At 36.4% G+C, this 26,766-nt stretch overlaps 1 protein-coding gene across 2 annotated transcripts in view; it reads left to right on the top strand.

Moving 5' to 3' along the window:
* LOC131143961 (serine/threonine-protein phosphatase 7) overlaps positions 1-26,366 on the top strand; it is a 34,613-nt gene extending 8,247 nt beyond the window's left edge. The window contains exons 4-5 of one of the 2 annotated variants that reach the window (XM_058092315.1): positions 3,974-4,081; positions 26,016-26,366. In XM_058092315.1, coding sequence (XP_057948298.1) covers positions 3,974-4,081; positions 26,016-26,093 — 186 coding nt within the window. In that variant the 3' untranslated portion in view covers positions 26,094-26,366. The remainder of the gene's footprint in view (positions 1-3,973; positions 4,082-26,015) is intronic. The other variant, XM_058092321.1, reaches the window with a different exon arrangement.
* The last annotated feature ends 400 nt before the right edge of the window (positions 26,367-26,766 follow it).

Here is a 26,766-nt window from a genome sequence, read left to right as displayed (position 1 = left end):
GAAAGTAACTCTGCTACCTCTCTTTAATGTCTTCTTCTCTAATTAAGACATTGTCATTCTTGTCTTTTATACATTTTACATCACCTAAATCTTTGCATTTTCTTTCTCTAGATCTATCAAGTTTATAAATGTCTTTTTCTCCTTCTTTTGTATCTAGTTTAGTATATAATGTATCATAAGCTCTATGTTTAGCTTCACTAATAGTCATTTTTGCATTTTTTCTTGCTTTATTATATTTTTCAAGATTTTCTTGTATTTCTACTATTTTCCATATTTTATACCAATTTCTTTTTGTATTAACGGCTTTTTGGACTTGTTGATCCCACCACCAACTTTCTTTACAGCCTGAGTATCTCTATTTGGACTCACCTAAAACCTCTTTTCCTATCCTTACGATAGAATTTGCCATTTTATTCCAGCAGTATTTGCATCAACATTGTCTCCTATTGACAATCACACTCTTTGTTCATTTTATCTTTAAATTTTACTATATTATCTCCCTTCAAGTTCCACCATCTAGTTCTCTTGCATTGATTTATGCTACTTCGCTTCCAATCTTTAATATGTATATCTAATATTAGGACTCTATGTTGGCTTCACCTGGAATAACTTCACAATCCCTACAAGATAGACCATCCCCATTCTTAGTTAAGAAGAAATCTATTTGGCTTTTATTATATCCACTCTTGAAGGTTATTAAGTATTCTTCTCTTTTTATAAAGCAAGTATTCAATATAACCGAATCGTAAGATTTGAAAAAATCTAATATTGTATCACCGACCTCATTTTTATCTCCATATCCATGGTCTCCATGTATCCTCTCATATCATATATTATCCTTTACAATTTGACCATTCAAATCAGCTCCTATGAATGTCTTTTTAGACATTGGTATCTTTTGTATAATAGTGACCATATCTTCTTAAAATTGTCTTTTAAGATTTTTCGCTAAGCCTACTTATGGAGCATATGCACTAATGACATTCACTATCTCCAGGCCAAAAGCTATCCTAATTTTAATGATCCGATCCCCTATTCTTTTAACATCTATTAAATTATATTTTAGGTTTTTGTCTACAATAATGCCCACTCCATTTTTATGTTTCTCTTTACTAGTGTTGAACAAATGACGTTCAGTATCTCTAGGTCTAAAGCTATCCTAATTTTAATGATTGTATCCCCTATTCTTTTAACATCTACTACATTATCTTTTAGTTCATACAATAATACCCACCCCATTTTTATGTTTCTCTTTACCAGTGTACCACACTTTAAATACTGATTGTTCAATTTCTTTAGCTTTCTCTCCTACCCATTTCGTCTCTTGAAATTAGGGTAAGTTAATTTTCCTTCTACACATTATTTCTACTATTTCCATACTTTTCCTCGTAAGAGTCCCTATATTCCAAGTTGCTAATCTAATCTTATTTTCTTGTCGTAACTTATTATCCTTTCACTTTTATATTTGACCAGGTCTATTCCCTTGACCTAAGTGAATTTGGTAAGAATTTATGATAATAAGATATGACAAAGTTTTACGTTGGCTATCAGTATCAACTACTTAACTTAACACAACCCTGCTCCTTTATTTGGGCTTGGAATTGACTGTGTGTACAAAAAATTTGTGTTACGCAGGCAAAGTATATGATTGCGCATGTTTTTTTTTTTTGCTATGCAATTTTCTAAATCACACCCTAAAACTACTAGAAACCACATGCACAATACAATGCATTACAAAAAATATTTTTTAAAAAATTTAAAGCATACAATTTTGGGTGTGAATCCAGCTATACTATACAATTTTGAAAATTTTTTTATATTCCAAATCCTGCAAATGCAAATCACAAAAAACACAAAATTGCATATACCAAGCCTACAAATAAAAAACACAAAATCTCCACTAATAACCAACAAGTGGAAAATTTATTAATAATAGTAATTAGAAAGAAATAACAAGAGAGGAGAAGATCTTACTGGTGATTGAAAACTAAAAGGAAATGACAACCGCTTGAAAATTACTACCGTAAGTATCCTTTGCGATAGGAAATTTGATGCTAATGAAATCGATTGAAGAATTTTTAAGCGATGAGGGATTGTAAGAATTCTTCAATCTAAATTCAAGATTCAAATTCACCAAACTGCTGGGTTTTGTTTTTGTTTTTGTTTTTTGCTTGTTTTTTCTGAAATTATAATAATATCTAACAAGAAAATCAAATCACACCATTACACAATAATAAAAATGGTTGAAATATATGTCACTGTTAAAAATAGTGGATGCGAAAGAAATAAGAGACAACAAATAAGTTCGATCAAAACGGAAATAAGGAAATAAGGAGACACTGGGACAGCTGAGCACTGGTGCGTGAGAGAGAGAGAGAGAGAGAGAGAGAGAGAGAGAGAGAGAGCAGCTGCCATGAGAGAAGGATGCTGTGTGTGAAAGGAGGAGCTTCAAGGGTTTAGGGACAGCTGAGTGTGAGTGCAAAAGTGGTGCCCAAAAAAAAAAAATTCAAAATTTTGTAGATGAATTCTAAGAAAACATAAATTCAATGGTTATATACATCTCTGCACACTCAAAGATTCAATTCTGTCTTGAGGAAATTGCAAGAATTAAGAGTGTTTGTTCTCAAGAAAATCTGAAAATAAAATAAAAAAGAGGAGAGCTTTCGGGGTTGTTTGGGCTGCAAGAAAATGAGTGAGAGAGAGAGCTTATTAAGGATGGATGGCTGGCGACTACATAGGCTCGACGGAGGCCGGTTGAGGCCCCAACGGCAGGAGGGCGGAGGCCAGGGGTGGCGCGGCTGTACCCTCCCTTGATGAGAAAGAAAGTCGCACCCTTCATTTCTTCCTTGTCAAAAAGTCTTTTTAACCAATGCGTATGATCCTCGGTTGTAGGATTCCATTCTAATCCCTCTATCATCAGTCTATAATGGTCCTCCTCCAAATGTAAAATTAGTAATAATGGATGCGATTTAACGATGATCATGAGTGACCTTCCCACCCCCCTTATCCAACTCCCTAATTAAATTTTTACTCTTTTTCCCATCTGCTAATGTGTGAAAGAAAGAGTAGTTACAAATTACAATCACCATCTTTAACCCATTTGAATTTGGTCTTCTACCTCCAGCTCCTCATTTCTTGAAAGATCACCTCTTCTAGCTCATTTTTTATTGAAACTCTTCTTGCCTCCTCACGGTCTGAGAGAATAACCTCCTCCTTCCTATTCAAGGAAGCTTACTCATCCAAAAGGCTTGATTTTCTGACTCTAATGTCTCCAGACACCACATTATTCTAAAATTTCAGTTTCTCCTTCAAACATTTCAAATTCCTCATGAATCTAATACCTTTCCAACCCCTTTCCATTTCCTTGATCCTTGCATATCATAGTTGTCATAGTTAGTATTTTGTGTTGCTATATTAGTGTTTCTATCATTTTATTTGCTATTAACTTGCACTTTTCTTAAAATCTGCTATGTATACATGGCTAAATTGATATTCTATGTTGTAATTTCTTTGCTTTGAAGTTATGCAATTATCAATATATGGGTTCTTGGTTGGAGTTGAGAAATGGGTATAAAACGAAATAGTTGTATTCATTTGTTTGATAGTTATTTGGTAAAGTGACAAGGAATAATGAATGTCTATATCTGTTAATGCTTGTGCCTTTTGAATAAACTCTCAAGCATTTTTTTATATGGCTGAAAGAAAATAAAGATAATTTCTCCTTCAAATAATATGGCCACACTTTCGTATTTTTCAGCTGGATGTTTTGAAGGAGTGTGTTATTCAGATCTACGATGGGATTGATGAGTGTTATTTTGATTTTTACCCCTTTGTTGTTGTTTTTATTTCATAAGGGATCTTTTATTCTCCTTTTTGTGCATGCTTTCTTCTCAAAAATAAATGTCTTCCTTTTATATATGAAAAAAATATTTTCTTGAATCTCTTCCAACAAATTGACTTGTTGGCCATGCAGGCAACAGAGGAGAGGTACAAAAACAAGGGGGCATACATTGTTTTGGAGCCTCCTGATTTTGACACCCCATTGTTTCATAGTTTTGAAGCAATTACCCCAAGACCAAAGGTATATTCCTACTCTTCTTTAGACGGTGAGAAACAAGAAAACAAATTTGTGGACTTCGTACAATGAAACACCTAATGTAGTCAATGTGGCAAACTACTCAATTGTCCATTTGAGAAGACTTCTATACTGTGAAATGTTTGGGCAAGGCCCATCATTTGGTGAGGTCGTGCTTGCTATGTTATTAGCACTTCAAAGTTTTCTAGTTTCATTTGACTAATTTTCCTCAGAAGCAAAGGATCCTTTTGGGCTGGAAAACCATTTGCCATCCTAGGTCACTATCAATTTGGTCCCAATAGTTGGCAGTGCCAAACTTTGAATCCATGGATGCTAACTAATTATGTGGCATTGGAATGTCATTCGTATTGTGCGTAGAAAAAAACCTAAACTGTTACTTTTTGTTTTGTTTGTATTCTATTCTATTTATGATTCATTTGCATTCAAAAGTTTTTTTTAAAAAAAAAGGGCTGCAGAAAGGGGTTGATGGTGATGAGCTCAGGGTTCAAATTGAAGGTGATGATGGTTGGGTTTCAGCTTCAGACATGAAAGGGGTCTTGTTGATGTAGAGGATGGTGGTGATGTACAGGCCTTTAATATAAAGTAATTCATGGTTACTGGGTGTTGTTTTTGCTGAAGGCGATGACACTTCTTGATGCTGGGGCAGCATCAAGGTTCTGCAGCCATGGAGAAATTAGAAGAGAAGGAGGAAGGGAAAAGGAAGAGAGAGGAGATACCAGGGGGAAAACTCATTTTCAGTTCAATTCAAAATTTTCAACTACTGCTTACAGCACGGTTTTCATACACTATTTATAAGAAAGCCTCTTTACATGAAATTACACTTAAACCCCTAAAACTACATTACATTACAAATATACCCCTACTTTACACAAATATTGCAAAAAACCCCGAAATACACATAATCGTACTAATTAATACTGAACACACAAAATAAAATACTAACTTAACCCCACAATTCCTTAACCCAACTCTTCTTAATTATTTTCCAGCAAGGATATTCCCAAGTTCTTACTTCTTGTCCTACATCAACTCTCGCCCGGTTCGAAAAATTTTGGCCTTGAATTTTGAAATGTTGGAGGATCAAAAGGGAGAAGCAAACTTGGACTTCTTGAAAGCTAGCACTTGAATGAGGCAAGAAACCATGCTCCATTGGCAGCACCATAAACATGACTTGAGAATCAGCATCAATGAACTCATTGAGGATGACAAACACTACAATAGGAATGTTTGAAGGACTTTGGATGTCTTCAAACACATTAATTTCCTTCCTTGTATTGTCTTCAAGCTGAGTATTGGTAGAGCTGACTTCAAAACGATTTCCTTCCCATTATAGTGAAAGACATATGTTTTCTCATGTCCTTGAGTCACACCTAAATCATCCAACCAAGGAGAACCAAGTAGTACATGGCCAGTGTTCATGGGTATGATGTCATGCCAAACATTATCAAAATGGTCACCCATTTGGATAGGAACTAAACATCTTTCACAAACATGTATGGTAATGTTGTCAATCCAAGATATCTCATAAAGCAATGGATGAGGTTCTGGATGAAGTTGCTTACGAGTGACTCCATTTTTAGAAACCGCCTTCATAGGACATCTTCCATCAATGATGGATTTGCATACATTTCCTCCACACTTGAGAAATGTGTGGAAAAGCTTGAAATTGTGCCCAAATAATGATAAATGGAATTCCTTTGTCCAATAATTTGTCACCATATTGCCAGATTTATGCGATATGCTGCAGCTATATATCACCAACAGCCCTTTAACAGAATTTGCCTTCAATTCTCAAACTAATCATGCAAACCCATAAACTTAATTCTGAAATTTGAAAATATCTTTAATTCACCTTGATATTAATTGTCCTGCTGAAATGAAACAAATTCACGAAGAAAACTCACAAATTACAGCAGCAAAACCTGATTTTTAATGCTGCCAGTGACACTGGGGTTTCATGCTAAATTATCACCTTTGCTTGCAATATGTTGCCTCTACAAGCAAAATTATCTCCTTGCAGATCAGAATTTTGTGGAGAAAACCCAAAATGTCGTGGCTGGGCAGTTTTCCATGAGACTGGATCATGGTTTTAAATCGCGGTCATGGGTAACGTTGAGTAATGGTCCCGGGACACGGAGGCGCAAGTGTTATGTAATGGGAAGCGGGTGTAATGTAACGGTCGTGAATTTTTTTCATGCATGCATAGCCATGCCAAAATTGAAAAATAAGCATGAAATCCATTAACACATGATTTTTAATGAATTTTGACTGCTTTTATCTAACATGCTACGAGTGCTTTTTAATGGGCAATATGATTTTTATATTAATTTTACTGTCCTATTTACAAAAAAGGCACATTTTTTTATAGTTGCAGTACTGTAATGGGTAAAAAAATGTAGAAATGTTATTAAAATGAAGAATCAATTAATTAAAGATATAAAAGTACTATAAAATGAGTCAATACTCAATATACACATACATGAATTTGAGAAAATGATTGGTATCAATAGTTGAATACATGAATTGAATATTACAAATTTAGAACATATCACATGTCACTACCAAAAAGAATGACGTGGAGGGTCTTTATAATATGCATCTCTATCTTGAGATTGGGATTGCGAATTATCTCCCCACCCTTGTGGAAATGCATAGTTGAATATACCCATCTTGAGATTGGGATTGCGAATTATCTCCCCACCCTTGTGGAAATGCATAGTTGAATATACCCATGTTTATGTTATTTTTTTGTTGCTCTTGAAAATCTACTAGTGGTGAAAATTCAAATGATATAAGAGGTGCATAATCTCCTCCTTGACCATATCCTGAGTAATATCCATAAGCTGGGGCTGGGGTTGGGGCTGGGGCTGGCTCTGTAGAAGAAGACTTACTAGATCTTAACCCACTAGGATAAAGATCAGACGCATGATATGGATCATAGTGTTGAGGTAGTGGATATGCTGGATGAGATCAATATGATTATGATGATGAATCATCTAAACCAAAGTCGACAAAATGATGAACCACACGATATAAATTTTCAGCAGAATCACGATCTCGGTGTTGGTGACTTCTTCTAGTTTGTGCACCATGACTCCCACTAGGGCCACCATTAGTAGCACTCCTGGGTTGTGAAGATTGGTACTTTGGAGGAATACCCAAGTGGCCAAGTCATAATTTTCAGGTATATCATGTAGTCCACAACGACTAGGAGGATATGTATCCCCTACAAATGATGTCCCCGTGACATACCCACAATCATATTCTACATTGCCAGCACCACCACCATCACCGCTAGCCTTAGTCCCAGCACCACTACCACCATCATCATCACTTGGTGGGCTCAAACCAAGATTATCATCACTTTGTGTACGTTCAGGGTCTGAACTTGAATCATGCACATTTATTGGTGGTTGATCACCTCCTTCTGTAGTACGACAAGCCTCTTCATCTAACCAATTTGAGTTGTCAAGACCATTGAGTAATGGCGCCTCTCACCTCTAACCATGGACTCAAAGGATCATCTTCCTTGATAATATAGTCCGAATTGATAGGGTTGAAACTATCTTCAATTTCCAGTTGGCTTCTTCTCATTGTATGTCTTAACTTTAACCTTATGTTGTAATGCGCGAAAACATGTTTTTGTAGTCTCATGTACTACAATCTATTTCTTATTTTCACATGGATGATGCTAAAGGTGCTCCAATTACGTTCACAGTTCAAAGCTAATGTAGTCTGGCTAAGAACACTGATTGCTATTCTTTGGAGTTTAGGAGCACATATGCCGTAATGAATCCACCATTCGGCTGCATGAATAATTAAAGAGAGTTTTATTTCAATATAGCGTATTTTTGAAAAGTCAAATTTGAATATAAAAATGACAAATTAGATCCATTCATCCATTATTTAGTTATATTTACCAAGATTTGTTTGTTTCACTGCCCTTTGAGCCAATGGGGTTCCAAATGTCTCCTGCATATCCCGATACAACAATAACTAAAAAAGGATAATTGTGAAGTATAATTAATTAATTAGATATATTAATATATATTCTAGAAAGTATTATAGAATATGGAAATAATTCATTATTTAATTCAATAGAACCAATACTTGATTAATAGCCTGAATTTGAGTATCTATATCGGGTACTAACTTGGTTATCACTTTTTTAATCCCATCCATGACTTCTCTAGCAACCTCAAGAGAGGCTGGGGTAGCATAAAGAAATTAGGGGTTCAAAAAATATTCGAAAATTAAATTTATAAACATATTAATCAATAATGATGTTTTAATGTAACTATGCATGATTTAAAAGTTAAAATAATAGAAAAAGGTATTTTATTTATTTTTATTAGCAGCGTGCAAATCTTGGTGCAATTGAAAACTCCACCGATTGCCAATAGTTTTCCAATAGTCTTTGTAAAATCGACAATCTTTTTGAATGACCAACTTCACCCTATCAATTGCCTCGTATATGAAACCCATGGTTGGTTTTTCTTCATCATTAACCAATTTAAGAACTTTCACTAAGGGTTCCTGTACTTTTAATTATATCGGAAGCCTTTTGTTAAAACTCTTTCCCTAAGATAATCTTCTTTGCATCATATGCTGGGCTTGATATTGCCATCCCAAACCTTGAGTTTTTCCGGGCATCAAATGTGAACATTTCCCTCAATGCTTGTTTATGCCTAACAGCAATCTTGAATGCAATAAAGTTGGTGGCAAATCGAGTAATGGCAGGGTAAAAGCAACTTTCTATTATTTGTGCATTTCTTCATGAAATTCAATGTCCATGTGTGGTTGGAAATAAAAGAAGTTATTGTTCTTGCATCTTTTAAGATTTTCTTCACGTTACTTTTCTTACCAATATCTTCAAAAATAAGGTCTATGCAATGAGCTGCACATGCTGTCCAATAGCGATTGGACCTCTTTTGTATTAATAATTTCTCTCCTGTCTTCATTACGACTTCATTATTAGTCACTATTTAGACACATTTTCCTCTCTAATTTCCTCAACCACCTCGTCCATTAATCTGAAATGAAATTATAGATTTAATAATTACCATAGTACGCAAAAGTGCGCCTGAGGTGTGCCTAGGCACGAGGCATAGTGGGTGACGAGGCTAGTGCCTCATCAGGGTGGAGGCGAGGCGACCTTCAAGAGGCGCATGCTGGCGCATTGAGGCTCCAGGCATAGTGAGTCGCACCTAAGATATCTGAACTTTTAACTTCATTTTTTTCCCCACAATTCCTTAACCCAACTATTCTTAATTATTTTCCAGCAAGGATATTCCCAAGGTCAATTCCTTGTCATTCCTGGTGTGCTTATTGATGCCAACTCTCAATTCAAGTATATCCAAATGATGCAGGGGTAGCATCAAGGTTCCGCAGCCATGGGGAAATTGGAAGAGAAGGGGAAGTGAGGAGAGAGGAGATACTAGGGGGAAAACTCATGTTCACTTCAATTCAAATTCATCAACAACTGCCTACAACATGACTTTCATACTATTTTTATAAGAAAGTCTCTTTACATGAAATTACACTTAAACCCCTAAAACTACATTACATTACAAATATACCCCTACTTTACATAACTATTACAAACACCCCTCAAATACACATAATCCTATACTAATTAATACTGAACACACATTACAAACTACTAACTTAACCCCACAATTCCTTAACCCAACTCTTCTTAATTATTTTCTAGCAAGGATATTCCCAAGGTCTTACTTCTTGTCCTACATCACTTCTTTGTTGAGGATATCTAGTACAAAGATTTTTCCTGAAAATGAAGGATGAAAAACTTCATATGGTGATGTGGCTATGGAGTTGGATTTGCTAATTTAAACCCTATTTCCTTCTTATGAAAATATCTCGTGTGTGCATGTGAGATTTTGACGACAGTGGCAATCAAAGATGAGAAGAAGAAGAAGACGACAAGATAATGCTAGTCATGGATGTTGCATGTGTCAACTGCAACAACAAAATCCTTCATGTGTCTTGGTTCTAGGACGTTTCTCTTTTTATCAATTTGAAATGTTCGCCTCTCCTTTGCCTTGAATTTTGAAAATCAAAACTAGAATAATCTATACTATCTATAAAAGTACGAATAGTGGAAATCATTTTGGGGACAAAATATTCCTATATTTTAAAAGAAAGACAAAATATTAAAAGAAGTAAAATTTCTATACTTAATATAGGTATAAATAGTGTAGATAAATTTGTGGACAAAAATATCCAAATCTTTTAAAGACGAAAGAAAATTCTAAAAGAAATAAATTTTTATGCTATATATGGAAGTATGGATAGTGTAAATAATTTTTTCTATAGAATCTGATTGTATATTCTTTTTCTTAATATGTCTTCTTTTTTATAAAAAAAAATAAAATAAAATTTGTGTATAGAAGTATTGTTATCTTTTGAAAGTGAGACCAAATATTTCCATAAAAAAAAAAAAAAGTTTCTCTATGTAGAAAATAGTTCAACCAAAATTAGATGTTTAGAATCTATTTTTGAGTATTAAAAGAAAAAAAAACTTTCATTTGGTTAAAAAAAGCTAAGAGTACATATACAATTCTATATCTTTATCTGTACTATAAATTGATAAAATCATTACGTAGAAAGAATGTCCTTTTATTTTAAAAGTAAACAAATCATTCTTGAAAAAAAGGTAAATTAAACCAAAATTAGAAAAAAATTATATTTATAAAATATATTTTAAATAATTTAAATGTTTGAATCTAAAAAAAGAAACTTCTCTACGTGTTATCAAAATCTCGATCTGGATCGTGCGATTCGACAATCCTACGATCCATACTTGCCTAATCAATCCGGATCTTAATTCGATCTTAATAAAGTAGGATCCCAATAGGATCTTGTCTGGAACATTAGGATCTTAGGATCTTGATCCTTCTTGCGATCCCACTGACCCTACTTTTGCAATGGAATATGGATTTTTCCTATTTAGGATTTTAAAGAAAAAGGCCCAATATATATTTTCATTGGCCCAAACACTTTACTTTTGTATGGACACAAAATTTGGTCTAGCTAGCTCTAATGCATCAAAATTAGGGCAACATAATGATCATTTCTAGGATTTGTTCAATCCAAGTCTCTTGAAAGCTCTCTTCCTTCAAAATTGAAAGCTCTGAGAGCTTAGAGTTCTTGAAAGACAGATCCTAGGTTGTCTATCAGTAGGCTTGGACTGTTCCTTCTTCCAGCAACAGTAAAGGTCAGCTGAGAGTTTTGAGATCAGCAGAGAACTTCAACCATTAGACAAAGCATGTTTAAATAATGCTTTTATGTAAACATCGCCTAATTGATCCAAATTTCACAAATGGAGTCCTCCCTCACGACCCTTTTCAACCAAACATCCTTCACAAAATACTAGTCAACTTCAATGTGCTTTGTTCTCTCATGGAATATTGGGTTGCTAGCGATACAAATGCTAGCTTGATTATCGCAAAACATATTTATGCATTTTGTAACCAAAAATACCATCTCTTGTTTAAGAGGCTTCAAACATTGGTATTTTGCTTTAGCTCTAGATCTTCCTATATTATATAACAAGTTTCCCTCTCATAAATGTACGACCTCTCATGGTAGACCTTTGATCATCGAGTCAAAACAGCATATGAGTATTCCATGATCTCATAGTTTTCTACCAGGAGTTTGTTTAAGATACTGTAGAATCCTACAAAATACATGCTGTCTGAACCCCCACCCCCCAATAGCAAAGGATCTTTAGGTCTAGTGATAGTCACATAGATCAACTTGCTAGCCAAGTGTGTGTATTATCTGTCCTTTCGAAGCCTGGTCCAAAATGCCTAGATAACTTTAGTTGGCCTTCATAGGGGCACCAACTAGTTTAGCTCCCAACACACTAGTCTTACTTAGCAAATGCAAGGTATGTTTTCACTTAGATTCAACTTTTCTTGCAACCACCCACACCCCCCACCCCCTCGGCGCGGGCGCCCCAAAAAATCTTAACGCCAAGAAAGTAATGTGGACTACTCAAGTCCTTGATTTAAATTTTTTGGGAAAGCCATTGCTTTTACAATCCGTCATTGCTAGTGATGATGATATCATCAACATAAACTACTAGAAGTGCTACACTCGTCTCCTTTTCATGGTCAAAGACCAAATATTCAAAGTAGCATTAAATAAAACCTAATGTAGAGACCACCGTACTAAAATTGTCAAACCAAGCGCAAGGAGACTGCTTAAGACCATAAATGACCTTATGCAACCTATAGACCATACTATTCTTGTCCTGAGTAGCATACAGAGGATGTTGTTCCATGTACACCTCTTCTTGCAAATCGCTATAGGCATTCTGGTTTTCTAATTGGTTTAAGGGTCATTTAAATTGATCACAGATGAGATCAATATACGAACATTGTTTAGTCGAGCAACAAGAGATCAGTAGGGGGGCAGTGACCATTAGGCATTAGGCCATCATTGTTCCATTGCCTCTCATAGGCCAACTTATCAAAATTTTTAGAAAAATAGACAATTTTTTTTTTTGAAAAAAACATGACATTACTGGTGGACGCAATGGCGATTGGCAACTCCTTTTGGGGGGGGAGGGAAGGAGAAGATGAATGGATGTACTTCAACTCCAAGAGTCAAAGCCTTGAAGGATCCAACAAAGAATATGAATGATGTAGGGCTAGAATTATTCAAGGATTTTGAGTTGAGTTACTAAGAATTAGACTCCTTGAGTGGTGAGGTCATGGTTGTCTTCCTTCCCCTCCGCCCTTTCTCTCTCTCTTTTGAAGTTTATGTAAAGGGGATGTAGGAAACAAAAATGTAGTGTTTTGTTGCAGAAGCATCTTGGGCATTTTAGTGACATGTTGTGACATGTCCTTGTCCAAGACATATCTGAAAATAAAAGTGTTAAATTTTAACTTCCAACATGTGTTGGACACGTATTGGGGCGTTTTAGGCTGTCAATGTTCAACACATGTTGTATATCTAGACTTTTGCCTCTTAGGAATGTATGTTTTCCAGGGAAAATCTAAGAAAGATGCATAGGGCTAGGAAGGTGAAGAATCAAAACATAATGAGCAATAGGATAAGCAACTACAGAGTATATGTTCGAGTACCTTTCTCACAAGTAGTTGGAAAATCCAAGTCTTGCTAGGATGGATCTGTTGAAACAGAATTAGAAACAATAAAGGCCAAAAGAGGGAGTTGCATGGTGGGAGTGATTTTTGTGCTTGCTCTCTATTGTTCATAAATCCTTTGTTGTTTCTCTGGGTTAGTGACTGATGGATTCAAAAGAGCTGTGGAAGTTTTCTCTAGGATAATGATGTAGGAACATGAGGATCAATGCACAAGGGGGAACCAAAAGTCATTGATGGACTCAAAATATATTCGTCCAAGGAGGTCATTGCACTAAAGAATGAGGTGTCCTAAAAAGTGTGGCATCCACACTTAAACATATTTCCTCCGGGTGTGGGGGTTATAACATTGTATCCTTTTTGAGTTCTCAAGTACCCAATGGAGACACATTTAACAAGGAGAGAACTTGCCTTGACCAATACGTGAAAAATGAAGAAAACATAAGCACCCAAAGGCAGGCGCAATAGAGAACATGGATGTTTTTGGATATATGATAGAAAAAGGAATGCTTGCCGCTAGAACACTGGAGGGCATTCTAGCGAGGAGAAAACATGAGAAGAGCATTGATCCAAGAAGTTTTAGGAACTTGCACATGAAAAGTAGAGAGCGTGTAGTGTCAAGAAAATGTCTGTTTTTTGGTTAGCTACTTCATTGTATTGAGGGCTGTGTATATATGATGTTTGATGAGTAATCCCTTTGGCCATGCAAAAACGAAAGCTTGTTTTGAACCAATTCAAGTGCATTGAAAATTTTGAAAATATGCCAAACTATGTCTTTATTCTAGGTAGAAGTGAGTATGTACATTAAGAAATTCAAACCGATCTTTTAACAGTAGATCATGGCGAAAAATCATCCACAAATGACACAAAATATTGAACAGATTGATCAACTTCTTGACTTCACATGGACCTTAAATATGTGAATGAATAAGAAAAAACAATCCTACAAGATCCAACTCTTGATAAAAAAAAATGTCCCAATATGCTTTTCTAATTGACACATGGAATAATCAAAATGAGAAGTAGGCTTGAACATAGGAAGAAACTTCTTCTAGTTTTTGCAAGGATGGATGATCCAAAGTCCGGACGAGCATGCCATTGATCCAGAGAAACACCATATATAGAAATCATAGAAGCCATGTGACAAGAATTGGATCCACCACCGCCACCATCACCACCATCATCGAAATAGTACAAGCCATCCTTCTTAAGCCTGCTACCAATCCTTTTTTTCAGTTTGAATAAACACTATGAGAAGGAAATAAGGTCACAAAACAATTATGAGTTTTAGTTAATTGGCTATTCGAGGGAAACGGAAGAATATTGCCAAAAAAATTGGGACTACATGTCTTATGGGAGGAGGCACTGGAACTAATGATAGTGGTTGAGGAGGATGAAGAGGCTAGAAGTCCAATTGAATGTGAATCGAACACAGTAGCACTACTTAATTCTTAGTTGAGAAGCAAGGAGTGCTTGATGTCTAGAGCAATATGTTGGCCTAACTTTGTTTCCATTGGGATCCAAAAATGTCACAATGTGTGCAAATGCGAGGATTGTCACGATGAACTCGTTGTTTTGAGCTCCTTATAGACTACCTCTGCCACGATTGCGATCTATACCTTGTCCTCCTCCAAAACTTCCCCAACCATGCTTAGAGGCAGTGCTAACCATGGCTGAGCTTTCACAGGAAGAAGCTTGAGAAGAAGGTTGAGAGCATCTTAGGTGATACGTTTTATTGTAGCATATGCTTCATTCATAGACAGTGGATTCACCAGAAGTGGACGGGTTCAAGCTTGAGAATCAACCAAGAAAAAAACTTGGAAGCCAATAACTTTGCCTGTTGCCTCTTAGTCATCTCAACATCGCAATGAACTTGTTGATAAATGTTGAGTTCCTCCCACATACCCTTCAAAGTGTTATAATACTCATTAGTTACCAACGGACCTAACTTTTTTTGTGATATAGTTTTAGAAATATTAACCAAACAGGTTGTTTTTTGGTTTTTAGTTTTTGTTTCTAGTTTTAATTCCTCTTTCTAGTTTTCATTTTCATTATTTTTGACACTGATATGAAAGTCCTGAAGTGGCACTCACGTTTTGCTGAGTTGTTTAGATTCAACTGTTGGCTTTTTTAATTGTTTGTTCAATTAGTTATTTATTTTTTGTTTATGCTACTTTTTTTTAAATAGAGACCACTTGCATGTAATATAGTTTTCTTTTTATAGATGATAAAAGCCAAAATTTTAGTTCTTTATCATTTTTCCTTGATTCTTCCTTAAAAAACATAAAGATTAGTTTATGTCAAGTTCTCTTGACTCGTTCTTATTGTTTAGAGAAAGTCGAACACATGAAATATGATTTTTTATTGTTAAAAAATTTAAATTTATTTGACTGTTTTGTTTGTTGTATGTATATCAGTATATGCAGGTCATTTGGGATTGGTTTGGAAATTTAAACTGAACTCCATTTGATTTGATTCTCGATTCCTGATTCTTGAAAGTGGAATTTCGACTCATGATTCGAATCTCAATTTGACAATTGTGCTAATCCCCTCCAATCCTTCCATTGGAGGTGGCGGAAATCCACAAGCAGCTCAGATGAGTTAGAAACACAATCATGCTGATCCCAATTCTAGCGAACCCTTATAACAGTCAGAATCAAGTAAGATCTTCACTGTCATTGTTCGAGAAATTCCCCCAACGCTTTTTTTCCATGCAAATGCTTACCTACCCCCTTTTAAACAAATGACACTCGCTCTATACATAAACATCCTCCATTATCTCTCTTTAGATTTTTTTTTTGTTTCCTACCCAGAAGTAACCAAATTTTCTTCAACCCCACCCCAAACAACATTTTCCCTCTGAATTCCATCCTCGCCAAAATTGAGGTTCTTAAAAGAACCCCCCCTCCTTTCATTTTTTTACCATCCACTACAGTAGGCCCACTAGGAGTTCTCTCCTCTCTGAGTTTCCTCTCCCACTAAAAGAACAAATTCATCAAGCAGACCCCCAGAATTGTTTGAGACAAATCTATCTTTTGTTGCCTTTGTCCGGGACTGTTGTTTCTTGTCATTCAAAAATATCCTCTTGAACATCCTGGTTTGATTGCAATGTTGGACTTGAAGCTAGATTCTGGTTTGAAGACTAATGACATACTGGACATATTGAGTCCTTGGGTTGGTTATAACATATAGTGTATAAACTCTGGGTCTGACAATTTAAGGGCACCTCTTGAGCACCCTGAGGTGGATTTGGGCTTGGTTCAGTGCCTTTTGGGCTCTACTATTGATAGGAATGAGAATTACCCAGGCCTCCCTTCTCTTCATTATTCTGGCCCAAATTCAGAAACATGTTGAACTTGGTGCTGTGCTTGTTCATTGGACTGACCCATTAGAGAACTAAGAAAGCGCCCCCCCCTCTTCCTACATACGACCCAGATCCAAGCCAATCATTGGAGATCCAGGCCTGCCATACCCAGCCTTCATCGCCCCATTTCCCTGATAGAAACCCTAGCTGTTTCTGACACTCTTGCATCTGTTGGAACACAAATCTCAGGTTGAACCTTATTTGCTCCTCGTGGCGACAACCCAATGTCCTCCACTTGCAATTTCTCACAATAAAGAACATGGCACTATTTATTCTTTGCTACTGCAGAATTTTTCCACACTCTGTTTTGACGACAACTTCCTTCACCTGTAACTTCCTTCTCTGCAACTTCCTCCTTTGCCAACTCAACTTGGCTCAATGAGCAGTTCTCATTCTTCTTTCATGTTTTCACCACCAGTGCTAGGAAGTAGCCTACCAAGTACCAATGCACAAAATTCTTCCCCAAGTTTGATGCTACCCATCACCTTTAGACCCACAAGGAACAAACACTGAACACCTCTTTCCTGTCCACCAGTTCTCTAATCCAAAAATTTACCCAACTTTGTTATATGAATTGCTCACTTTTTTTTTTTTGATTTCATTAATAGATAAAGAATTTACAAGAGCGAGAATGAGACATCTCTTGAGAAAAAACAGAGACAATCCAGAAATTAACAAATAATAAAAAACAAAGACAGAAGAGATCATCAAGTCAGTGCATTCCTCCAATCTCTTTGAAACTCCTGGAAGCTTGCCCCTCTAAAAAACCCGTAACCCACACACCACAGTGATGCCAGATACTGCATTTTTCCCAAACCAGCATCCAGTTTTTTTCCCAAAAATATCCATGTCTTATGTTCCATCCATAAAACAGAAAAAAAAAGCCATGCTTCTGTAAAGCTTTGAATTGCTCACACTTCCAACACAAAGGCTTCGAATGCCCCCAACCAAACTTCTGAAAAATGACAAAAACCCATCAGAGAACCAATTTGCAGTGAAAGACAATCTCACTTTTCTTTTACGAGCCTTAACAATGGACAGAGTGAAAATCGCGCAAACTTTATCCACTCTCATATAGAAGGTCCTTCGATCTGGATTGAACATTTGTGGCCCTCTTGATTCATCTCCTTCCTATGCCCTTGGCATTCAGTGAGAGAGGAAAATGATAGGGTTGGTTTTGCAAGAGGTGGAGAGAGAATTCATTGCCAGCGAGCACATAAAATCAATAAATTGTTTGTTTATAAATAATAATAATAATAATAATAATTATTATTATTATTACGACCAAACATTGCAAAGCTTGGACAAGTCATACTAGAGGTAAAATAAAATTTATTTTATAGTAAACAGAGAAAAGAAATGGTTCATCAAAAGATGATTAGAGGACACATTGTCAAAGAAAGAAGCTCCTTAAGAGGCTACCAACCTTAGTTGCTTTAAAAAAATAAAGCCTCCATACTCAACTTATTTTTAGATTTAGTGTTGTACTTTTATGTGATTATCCCACAAAATATGAAATATAAACATGTTCCATATGTTTCACTATTGTATATTTTTACTCAATAAAAGGGTGACTAATAACAGCTACAAGGATTTTCTCCTTTTAGCGATGAAAGAATCAATATAATAGTCAACATGTTCGGCATATTTTGTCTAACCAGTTCTGTAATTTTGTCCGTAAGTCATTTAAGACATTACTATATCTGATTTTGGATTCAGAACATGTGAATCTTTGAGTTTTAACAAGTTCCTCATCTCATAAACAAATTCATGGACATGAGATCCGAAATGACCGCAACCACTACGCGGCCCTTATTCCTACTTGGACCTGCGCACTTTTTTTAAAACTATGCTAATGAATGATCAATCTGACGAGGCAGATCATTCAGACAGGCAGATCCAGCGATGATTAACCAAAATAATCTGGGTAATTCTTCTTTTTCCTGCTTTTTTTTTATTCTCTTGATCTGCTCGATTGCTCTTAGTCAGAGCTGCTGTGACTCCCTTTTTTAATGTAGTGTTTTATCTTTTTTGCTGCTTTTTTTTTTTTTAGGGAAATATTCTGTTTTTTCCTCTTAAGTTCGCTGCATTTTTTGTTCTCAATTGATCAGCAGGACCCCCAGCTTCTCTCCCCTCTTTTTTCATCTCTCTTACTCTCCATGTTCTTCTTCTGACCTGCTTTTGCTATCGTTCAGAGCGACTGTCAGCCCCCTTTGATGTTCTCTTTTTGTTACTTTTTTCAGAAACTCTGCGGCCTTTTTTTTTTCTGTTTCTGTTTTTTTTGTTTTTCTACTTTCTTGGCATTCCTGGTATGAATGCTCTGAGATTTAACTATGTGAGCCTCTATTATATAGCCCATTTTACTAAAAGGATGCCTCACCTATGTGAGATTCGCGCCTAGGCTCTAGTACTCTTTGCACCTCAGTGCGCCTTTGACTATATGATTCAGTGCCGTGGTGAATGATTTTGGCCTTCAAAGATGTGCAGTAGATTTTTTGTATCTATGATCATACTGCTACATGTAAAATTGTTTATGTGGATGATATTTGTTTGAGGTGTGTGGTTAGATTATTGATGCTTGAGTGTGTCTGAAATTGGTAGAGGAGCTTTGGAGTAGCTCTTTGGTTGATTTTGGGAAGGGTAAGGATGCTGGGAGGTTGTGGAGTCATGCTTTGCTTTTTTTCTTTTTCCAGCAAGAGGGAGTGTCTCTATCTTTACCATAGGGCAGGATTTGGTATTTGGCATCTGTTTGGAATTTTGGTGCTGCATGTTTCAAAGGATGCTGCTTTGAGAATGTTAATAATGAACGGAGTGCTTCATTTAATTGACTGCATTTTTTTTCCATGGAGATTGAGGGCTTCTTGTTCTTTTCGTTGCATTTTTTTCTCCTTGCTGTTCTAATCAATTTTATTCTTTTGTGGAAATGATGTGGACTATATTTTCATCAAGGGTGATGATGGTGAGGGTTTACGACATTTAAAGCAGTTTTTACTGACCAAATTCCAAACTTAGGATCTAGGACCATTGAAGTACTTTTTGGTATCTAGAAGTCAGATGAGGAATGTCTTGTCTCATAGAAAATATGTTCTTGATCTGTTGTATGAGATATGGCTGTTGGGGGTCTAAGCTTGTTCATTTGACCCATGTACCTAAACAAGTAGCTAATGCCAGATGGGGGTGAATCAGTAGCTGATCTGGGATGGATAATGAATACTTGTTGGAAAAAAATTATCTTAAATTAAGACTGATATCTCCTTTGCAACCAATGTTGTGAGTCCGTTCCTTCATGCATCCTGATATATGCCAAGGGTGCGCTTTAGAGAGGTCTCGTCTCCGGATCAGGGTCATGCAGAGGATTGAGCATTCAGTTGATATGGTGAAAACAGTTAATGTACCAAATTTACTGAAAATTTTGGTTATGCATTTCCCCTTCTGAACAGAACTAAACCCCATAACTAAACCCCATGACTGAAATGTGGTGGATTAATTCAGTACTGCCTGCAGCCCAAAGTTTGAACTTGTTGAACCTAATTCATTCTCTGCCAAATTTGAAGAAAAATAAACTGACTCCTATTTTGCACATAACCCCCCTTTAGAAACCACTTATTTTCTAAAGCCCCACCAAAAATAGCTCTCATTAAAAAAATACCCTTGAATATACCCCTAGCATCCATAAACAACACTTGACATAAACTGAAAATTAAGTTAAGATTGCAGTATTGCATCAGCTTTAGGTTATTGACTTTTGCATAGATTGTCAATTTGTGATCAAGTAGAATGGTAGATTGTCTCTTGGAAGCCTTTGGCCCAGTATAATAGTAATCTTCAGTCACTTCTCTTGGGCTTTATGGCATTTTATCTTTGAGAAGATTTTTCTCCAGAGCTCAGCTCCCGACCTGCTTCAATCCTGTGGTGCCTACCAATCCCTCCATTACAGCTAAAGGTATGAGAAGCTTCCAGAAAGCCGCTATTACCATTCTTGAACAGTGCCAAAACAGGTACTGATTTGAGGATTATGTTGCTGTTGTGACTAGTAATGGTTTTATTTGCTAAACTAAAATTCACTGTAGTAGTCTCTTTATTGTTTTATGGATTTTTAGTAGTTATTTGAATCAAGAAAGGTTGCTAAAACACTATTGTGAAATCTTAGTCGTTATTTCTAAGATTTTCTTATATCCCTATTCCCTGCACCTATTTGCATCAAATTGGTACTAGAGCAGGTTTGATCATGTGTGTTCATGGCCGCAAGGGGTGGAATAGGAAATAGGGGCCATAGAGGTAGTTACATGACTTTTGAGATTTTTGGAGAGCTGCAGGAACAATTTAGACTAACTTAATCAGCTTGTTACACAATTCATGGGTAATTGAGGTTGCCGAAATGATGGTGATAATGAATATGATTTTGTTAGAGGAGCAAGAACTGAAATAAATGAGCAATCTGAGGCTGAAATTGACAGCTGTAATGATGATAGTTCTGAAAGTGAAAGGCCTGCATGACAAAATGAAAGACCTCCAAGAAGGGAAGATCACATTGAACGTGCTTGACAAAATTCTTCCAAAGAGTATGGTGTACAAGTAAATATTTCACAATGTGATGGTGATGTGGAGGCCAGAGAATTCTTGGAATGGGTTGATAGCATTGAGTGTTATTTTGAGTGCAAAGATGTGCATGAAGAGAGGAAAGAAGCTTGTGGGAGCAAAGCTCAGGGGACCTGCTTCTACTCGGTGGAAACATTATCAAAATGATCATGAGAACAGGGGGAAAAGGAAAATCAGAAGATAGGATAAATAAAAGAGAAGCTAAAGGCTCGTATCCTAACCTAGGATGATGAGCAAACCTTGTACCGAAGGGTTCAAAACTAGAGGCAGCATGAGAAGTTTGTTAGAGTACACCCGAGAGTTTCATAGGCTTTCATTGAGATGCAATCTTGCTGAAACTGATGCTCAAAAGGGTGATCGCTCTGTGAATGGTCTAAAAATGACCATACAAGACCAAGTAAGCTTGCAGTATTCTTATAGGTGAATGATGCATATTAGCTGCACTAAGAGTTTGAGTGATAACTTATCTGCAACATGCCTAAGAAGCGTAGGGAAGAATCGAATAGTGGTGCATCAACTAGTAAGGTGGGTGACAGCACTAGCGATGGTTCGTTGCGGCCTGTATGCATGCTAACCAATCAATCAGCAATAATAGTGGTAAAGCAGCCCAAGTAAACCTGGGGAAAACAGTGTTGAAATGCCACAGATGCTTTGAGCTTTGGCCACAATTCCAGCAAGTGCCGAAAAAAGGCTGAAGGCGGAGTTAACCTTGCCGAGCATGCAGAGGCTTCTGGTGAAGAGGATTTTGCAATTCTTGAGGACCAAGAGCAGTAACTGGAAGCTGAAAAGGATATGGTGGAAGAAGGGATTGAGGGTGATGTCCTCGGTGAGGCTTTAGTCATTCAATGATCATTACTTTTCCCTCCAACCAGCAGCAACAATTGGCTACGTAAGAATATCATCCGAACTAAATGTACAGCTGGTGGAAAGCTTTGTAGCTTGATGATTGATAGTGGGAGCAGTGAAAATTTGGTTTCTCAAGAGATGGTAGACAAGCTGAGATTGAAAATGGAAAGACATGCACAGCCATATCGGATTTTGTTGTTCAACAAATCGGATTTTGTTGTTCAACAAAGGAAATGAGGTAATCGTCTCTTCGAGATGCCTTGTTAATTTTTTAATCGGTTCCTTTAAGGAGTTCGTTTATTGTGATGGGGCTCCCATGGATGCATGTTATATTCTTCTTTGGCACCCTACGCCAAGGGCACAATCCATGATGGTATCAAGATGTTGGTCATAAAGGAGAAGGATGAAATGCTGGCCATTAGTTCTGGTAGAACACTCCAACATGTCTCTCAAAATGAGAAGTGCTTGGTGGAATATCCAGATGTCCTTGCATTGAAAATCTAGTTATAGCCCATGAAGCTCTTGGTACATTTACTCACCCTAAATGTATGAGTGGACTTACAATAAAAGAAAATTGTGTCACTAATGTTGGCGCCATTCTTGCATGGGTTGTTGCAATAATAAAGCTTTTGATGATCAGCATATTCTACTAGAAATTGATAAAGTAGTTGCTTACCAAATCCAAATCAAGAGTAAGTGACAAAACATGTTTTGGAGTCCAAGAATGCTGGAAATGTGGAGGATGGTCAACTAGCTCAAGGTAAATCTTCACAAGTGAGCCAAAAAGAATCTATTGATCACCATTACAAGTTTAGAAAGGTTAAATTGAGGACTTGGGCTATGAACTGCAGTCATAAAGATGAATTTCAAACGAGGAAAATTTCAAAAATGGTTTCTGCAAAGGAGAAGATGTTGCGAAAAGGGCAATCAAAGTGCGGGAAATTAAAAGAAAAATGGATGATCACCTCAGATTTCTAGTCATGTGGAAAGGAAAGCCTGGCCATCGGAAGTCCTAGATAAGCAAATGGGAGCATTTGCTGAATGATGCCAAGATGTGTGAACCAACTCTATAAGGAAGTTGCTAGTCAACATAGGCAGTTTGCGGAGTATCAGGTTTGTGATTGGATGATGATTTTCCTTCAGACTGAGATTTTCATGGTTCCCATTAGTTGAAAGGTTGAAAGATTGGTGTGCAAATTTGGTGAAAATGCCAATGAAGTAGAACTCCCTCATGGCTTGGATACATCACCAACCTTTAATGTGATTGATTTGTACCCATTCATGGCGATACACGAAGTGTTGAGTGCAAGAACTCCACCAAAGTGACTTCTAGAAGGGTAGAAAAAGTCGTTGATGTCATACATATGCGAGAGGCGAAGACTAGGGCTGGAATTTATTCAGATTCTTGGTAAAATGCATTGCCTGACCTGATTATGAGAATTCATAAAGATTGACTCTGACATGTTCCTTGCAGCAAAGATGATGGCTAAGAAGGGGGGAATGATGCAATTGTGCAATCTTAATTTAATTTTCTGTTTATGTCAAGTGTTGTTATTTATGTGTGCTAGTTTATGTAATTTCAGAATTTTGGGATTTATTTTGGTCAAATTCACTTTATGGGGGGCCATCTTCTAATATTCAAGGGTGTTTTCATGATGGGAGTTATATTTGGTGGGTCTCTAGAAGATAAGTGGTTTCTAGAGGAGGATTATGTGCAAAATAGGAGTTGGCTTTTCTTGGAAGCCATAGGCCTAGTATAAATAGGACTCTTCAGCCACTTTTTTGGGGGTTTTGGGCATTTTACCTTTGAGTAGATTTTCTCTAGAGCTCAGCCCTGGCCAGCTGGGGTTGTGAACATTTGGAGGCTATGGTTTTGAGGATTCGACCCTGCAGTGCCTCTACCAATCCCTCCATGGCAGCTAAAGAGCAAGAGGCTAGCAGATAACTGCTATAAATTTCTGAAGCAATGCCAAAAACAGCTACTGGTTTTAGTATTAAGTTGCTCTTATGACTAGAAATTGTCTTATTTGCTGAACTGAAACTCACAACAATCATCTCTTTATTATTTTATGGATTTAGTAGTTATTTGAAGCAAGAAAGGTTGCTAAAACACTATTTTGAAACCTTAGTCGTTATTTCTGATTTTTTATTATATACCTACACCTATTTGCATCAATAGCCATCCATCACAACCTCAAATTCACAATCTGCTCGTTCATCACAATCTCAAATTCACAATCTACTGGTCAACCCTACTTGAACTACTTGCATGCATGATGGACCAATAAAAGAGCAGATATAGTTCACGTGCAAGATCATTCTAGTTTTATTTCATCTTACAACCCCACATGGAGATTAAAGTGTGCGTGCAATATTACAACACGAAAGTGAAAAAAATTAAAATCTTGTATTCAAAACATAATTCTAAGTCTTCATTCTCAAGTTTTAAGCCCTAAAGGAATTCGGCCCTCCACTCCATGGCTCCATGCATTACTCGACTAGCTCCAATGTGACAATGTCTCCATCTCCCATGCCAAAAATGCCTGAAAAGGACAAATCCAGTCAGATGATGGCAACATCAATGGGCCCATGCAATCCTAGATTTTCAAACAACTCCATTAGCTGAAGTTTCCCAAAGAAGTGAAATCAAGCTGGAATAAAATGCAGTAGCTCATGAGAGAGCAAGCAAGCAAGAAACCCAAGCAAGATATCACTCCTAATCCTACTTTCCCAAAGTTCGGCAAAGAACTTGTCCCTTAAGTATACCAGCACCCATTGCCCACAATGAGTTTAAATTGTTTGAACCCACTCGTGTTCCCAAATATTGTTTGTCTGTCAGGTACAATCAACAAGATTCAAACTCTTCAATTGACTTGGTCAGATTGAACTCAACTTCAAAATTTGGGTGTTGACAAAGCACATGAGACAACTCTTGGGATTCTTTAAAGATGAACCACAGAAATTTAGTTGTACTTCTCATGCATGTGTACGAGTGATTAGTAACCAATCTTGGAATGATATTGGGATGTAAACTTTGGTAATACATAGATATCATCGCTTCTTCATTTGACAAAAATTTTGGTTGTATACCCAATTAAGAATTTCTTTTGGAATGCTTTTCGCATGAAAATCATCATTTTCAAGTTTAGTTTAGCTTTTTTTTTTTAATATTAAAATTTACATCATTTGAGTTAGATTTGACTTCTAATTTGAGGTGGAAGATTGTGTTGATTTTATGCACTTTTTTAATGCACTTAGATTCATTGAATCACCAGCTAAATTGAAGTTGTTATGGTCACGAGGGAAAGAGGCTGATTCCTTAAGAACTTGGAGGAGGAATCAGCGTAAAATTTGTTGGATCCGTGGGGACTAAACTTGTGCATGAATTGGAGCCTTCCCTTGATCATAGGTTACACCCATTACTTTCTTGCCCTTGATCAGAGTCCTTGAGCTGTACACAGATTATTTGCTAGTATATATATATATATATAAGACACTATTCGAGGACCAAGAACTTCTTGGGGACCGAGCAAACTTGGAGTCCAACCTTCTAACCACTCTAAACTACAGCTACTAAGACGCATAGTTGTAACTTTGACCCAAACTTGATCGAAGACGGAGTGATGCTTGGAACTAACTCGTTGCCATCAACATTAAAATATCAAAATACCCTTGGACAGAAAACTAAGTCATACTGACAGGTTACCAACTATCTTTGTCAGCGTTTAGAATTTTGGCCAAACTCATTCAATGCTCTTTCCAAATAATTATTTAATTATTATTGGATGAAAAAGGGAAATTTTATTGAAGAGGAAAAAAAAAAACATGTACAAAAAGGAGCATTAGAAATCCTCATTAGAGGTGAGTAGCACAAGAATATAAAATACGGAAACGACATTGTCAGTCAATAAAACATTAGTATTGCTGTCGGCACCAAGCTGGTTATGAAGCAATCTTGATGTGGTTTCTTCCATGGCAGGTAAATCCCTATTATGATTACGAGGACGTGATTGATTCTGACGAAGAACTGGACTTGGCTTCAATGGCTCCTCCATAAAAGAAGTGGCGCCTTTTCAAATGTAGAGTAATTTATCAAGCTACACACGGGATGGTAAATAGTGAAATTGTTTTTGCTGCGCTCATAAGTCGGTTTATCATCATTATTATTTTTTCTGTGATCAGTCGTGGTTGAGAAATTTTCTATATAAAACCTTAAGAGATAATTATGCTGCTGCAAGCTGCAAGCTGCCTTGGCAAATTCAAATGTAGAATAATTCATATCAAGCTTCCAACAGGATTAGTAAGGCTAAAGTTGTTTTTCTTCTATTCATTAATTGCTACTTTCCATTGCGACTATTTTTTTTTTTTTTTTTAAATTTTAATTTTCAGTTTTTAATATAGCTGCAAAATGTCACTTCATTATTTTTCAGCTTTTAACATTTGAATAGGAAAGAAAGTATTCTTGTATTATTTTAAATTTTTTTGTTTTAGAAAATTAAAAAAAAAGTGGCTTTTTTTTTTTATTTTATTTTTACAAACAGGTCCTTAAGCTGCATGTCGAGAAAATGGAAATTCAGTGTTGGATTTAGAGTTGCATTTAATGAAAAAATAAAAATAAAATTAATACGGTTTTATTGTGCATTAAAGTTACATTCTTGTTTCTGATCTAGAGATCTTAAAAGAGTGTTACTTGTTCATTTCCAAACGCAATGATATAGGGTTCCAAACAC

Source organism: Malania oleifera, chromosome 1 (assembly GCF_029873635.1).
Source record: "Malania oleifera isolate guangnan ecotype guangnan chromosome 1, ASM2987363v1, whole genome shotgun sequence".
In the NCBI taxonomy this organism is placed as follows: Eukaryota; Viridiplantae; Streptophyta; class Magnoliopsida; order Santalales; family Ximeniaceae; genus Malania; species Malania oleifera.
This window is presented reverse-complemented; position numbering and strand designations above follow the sequence as displayed.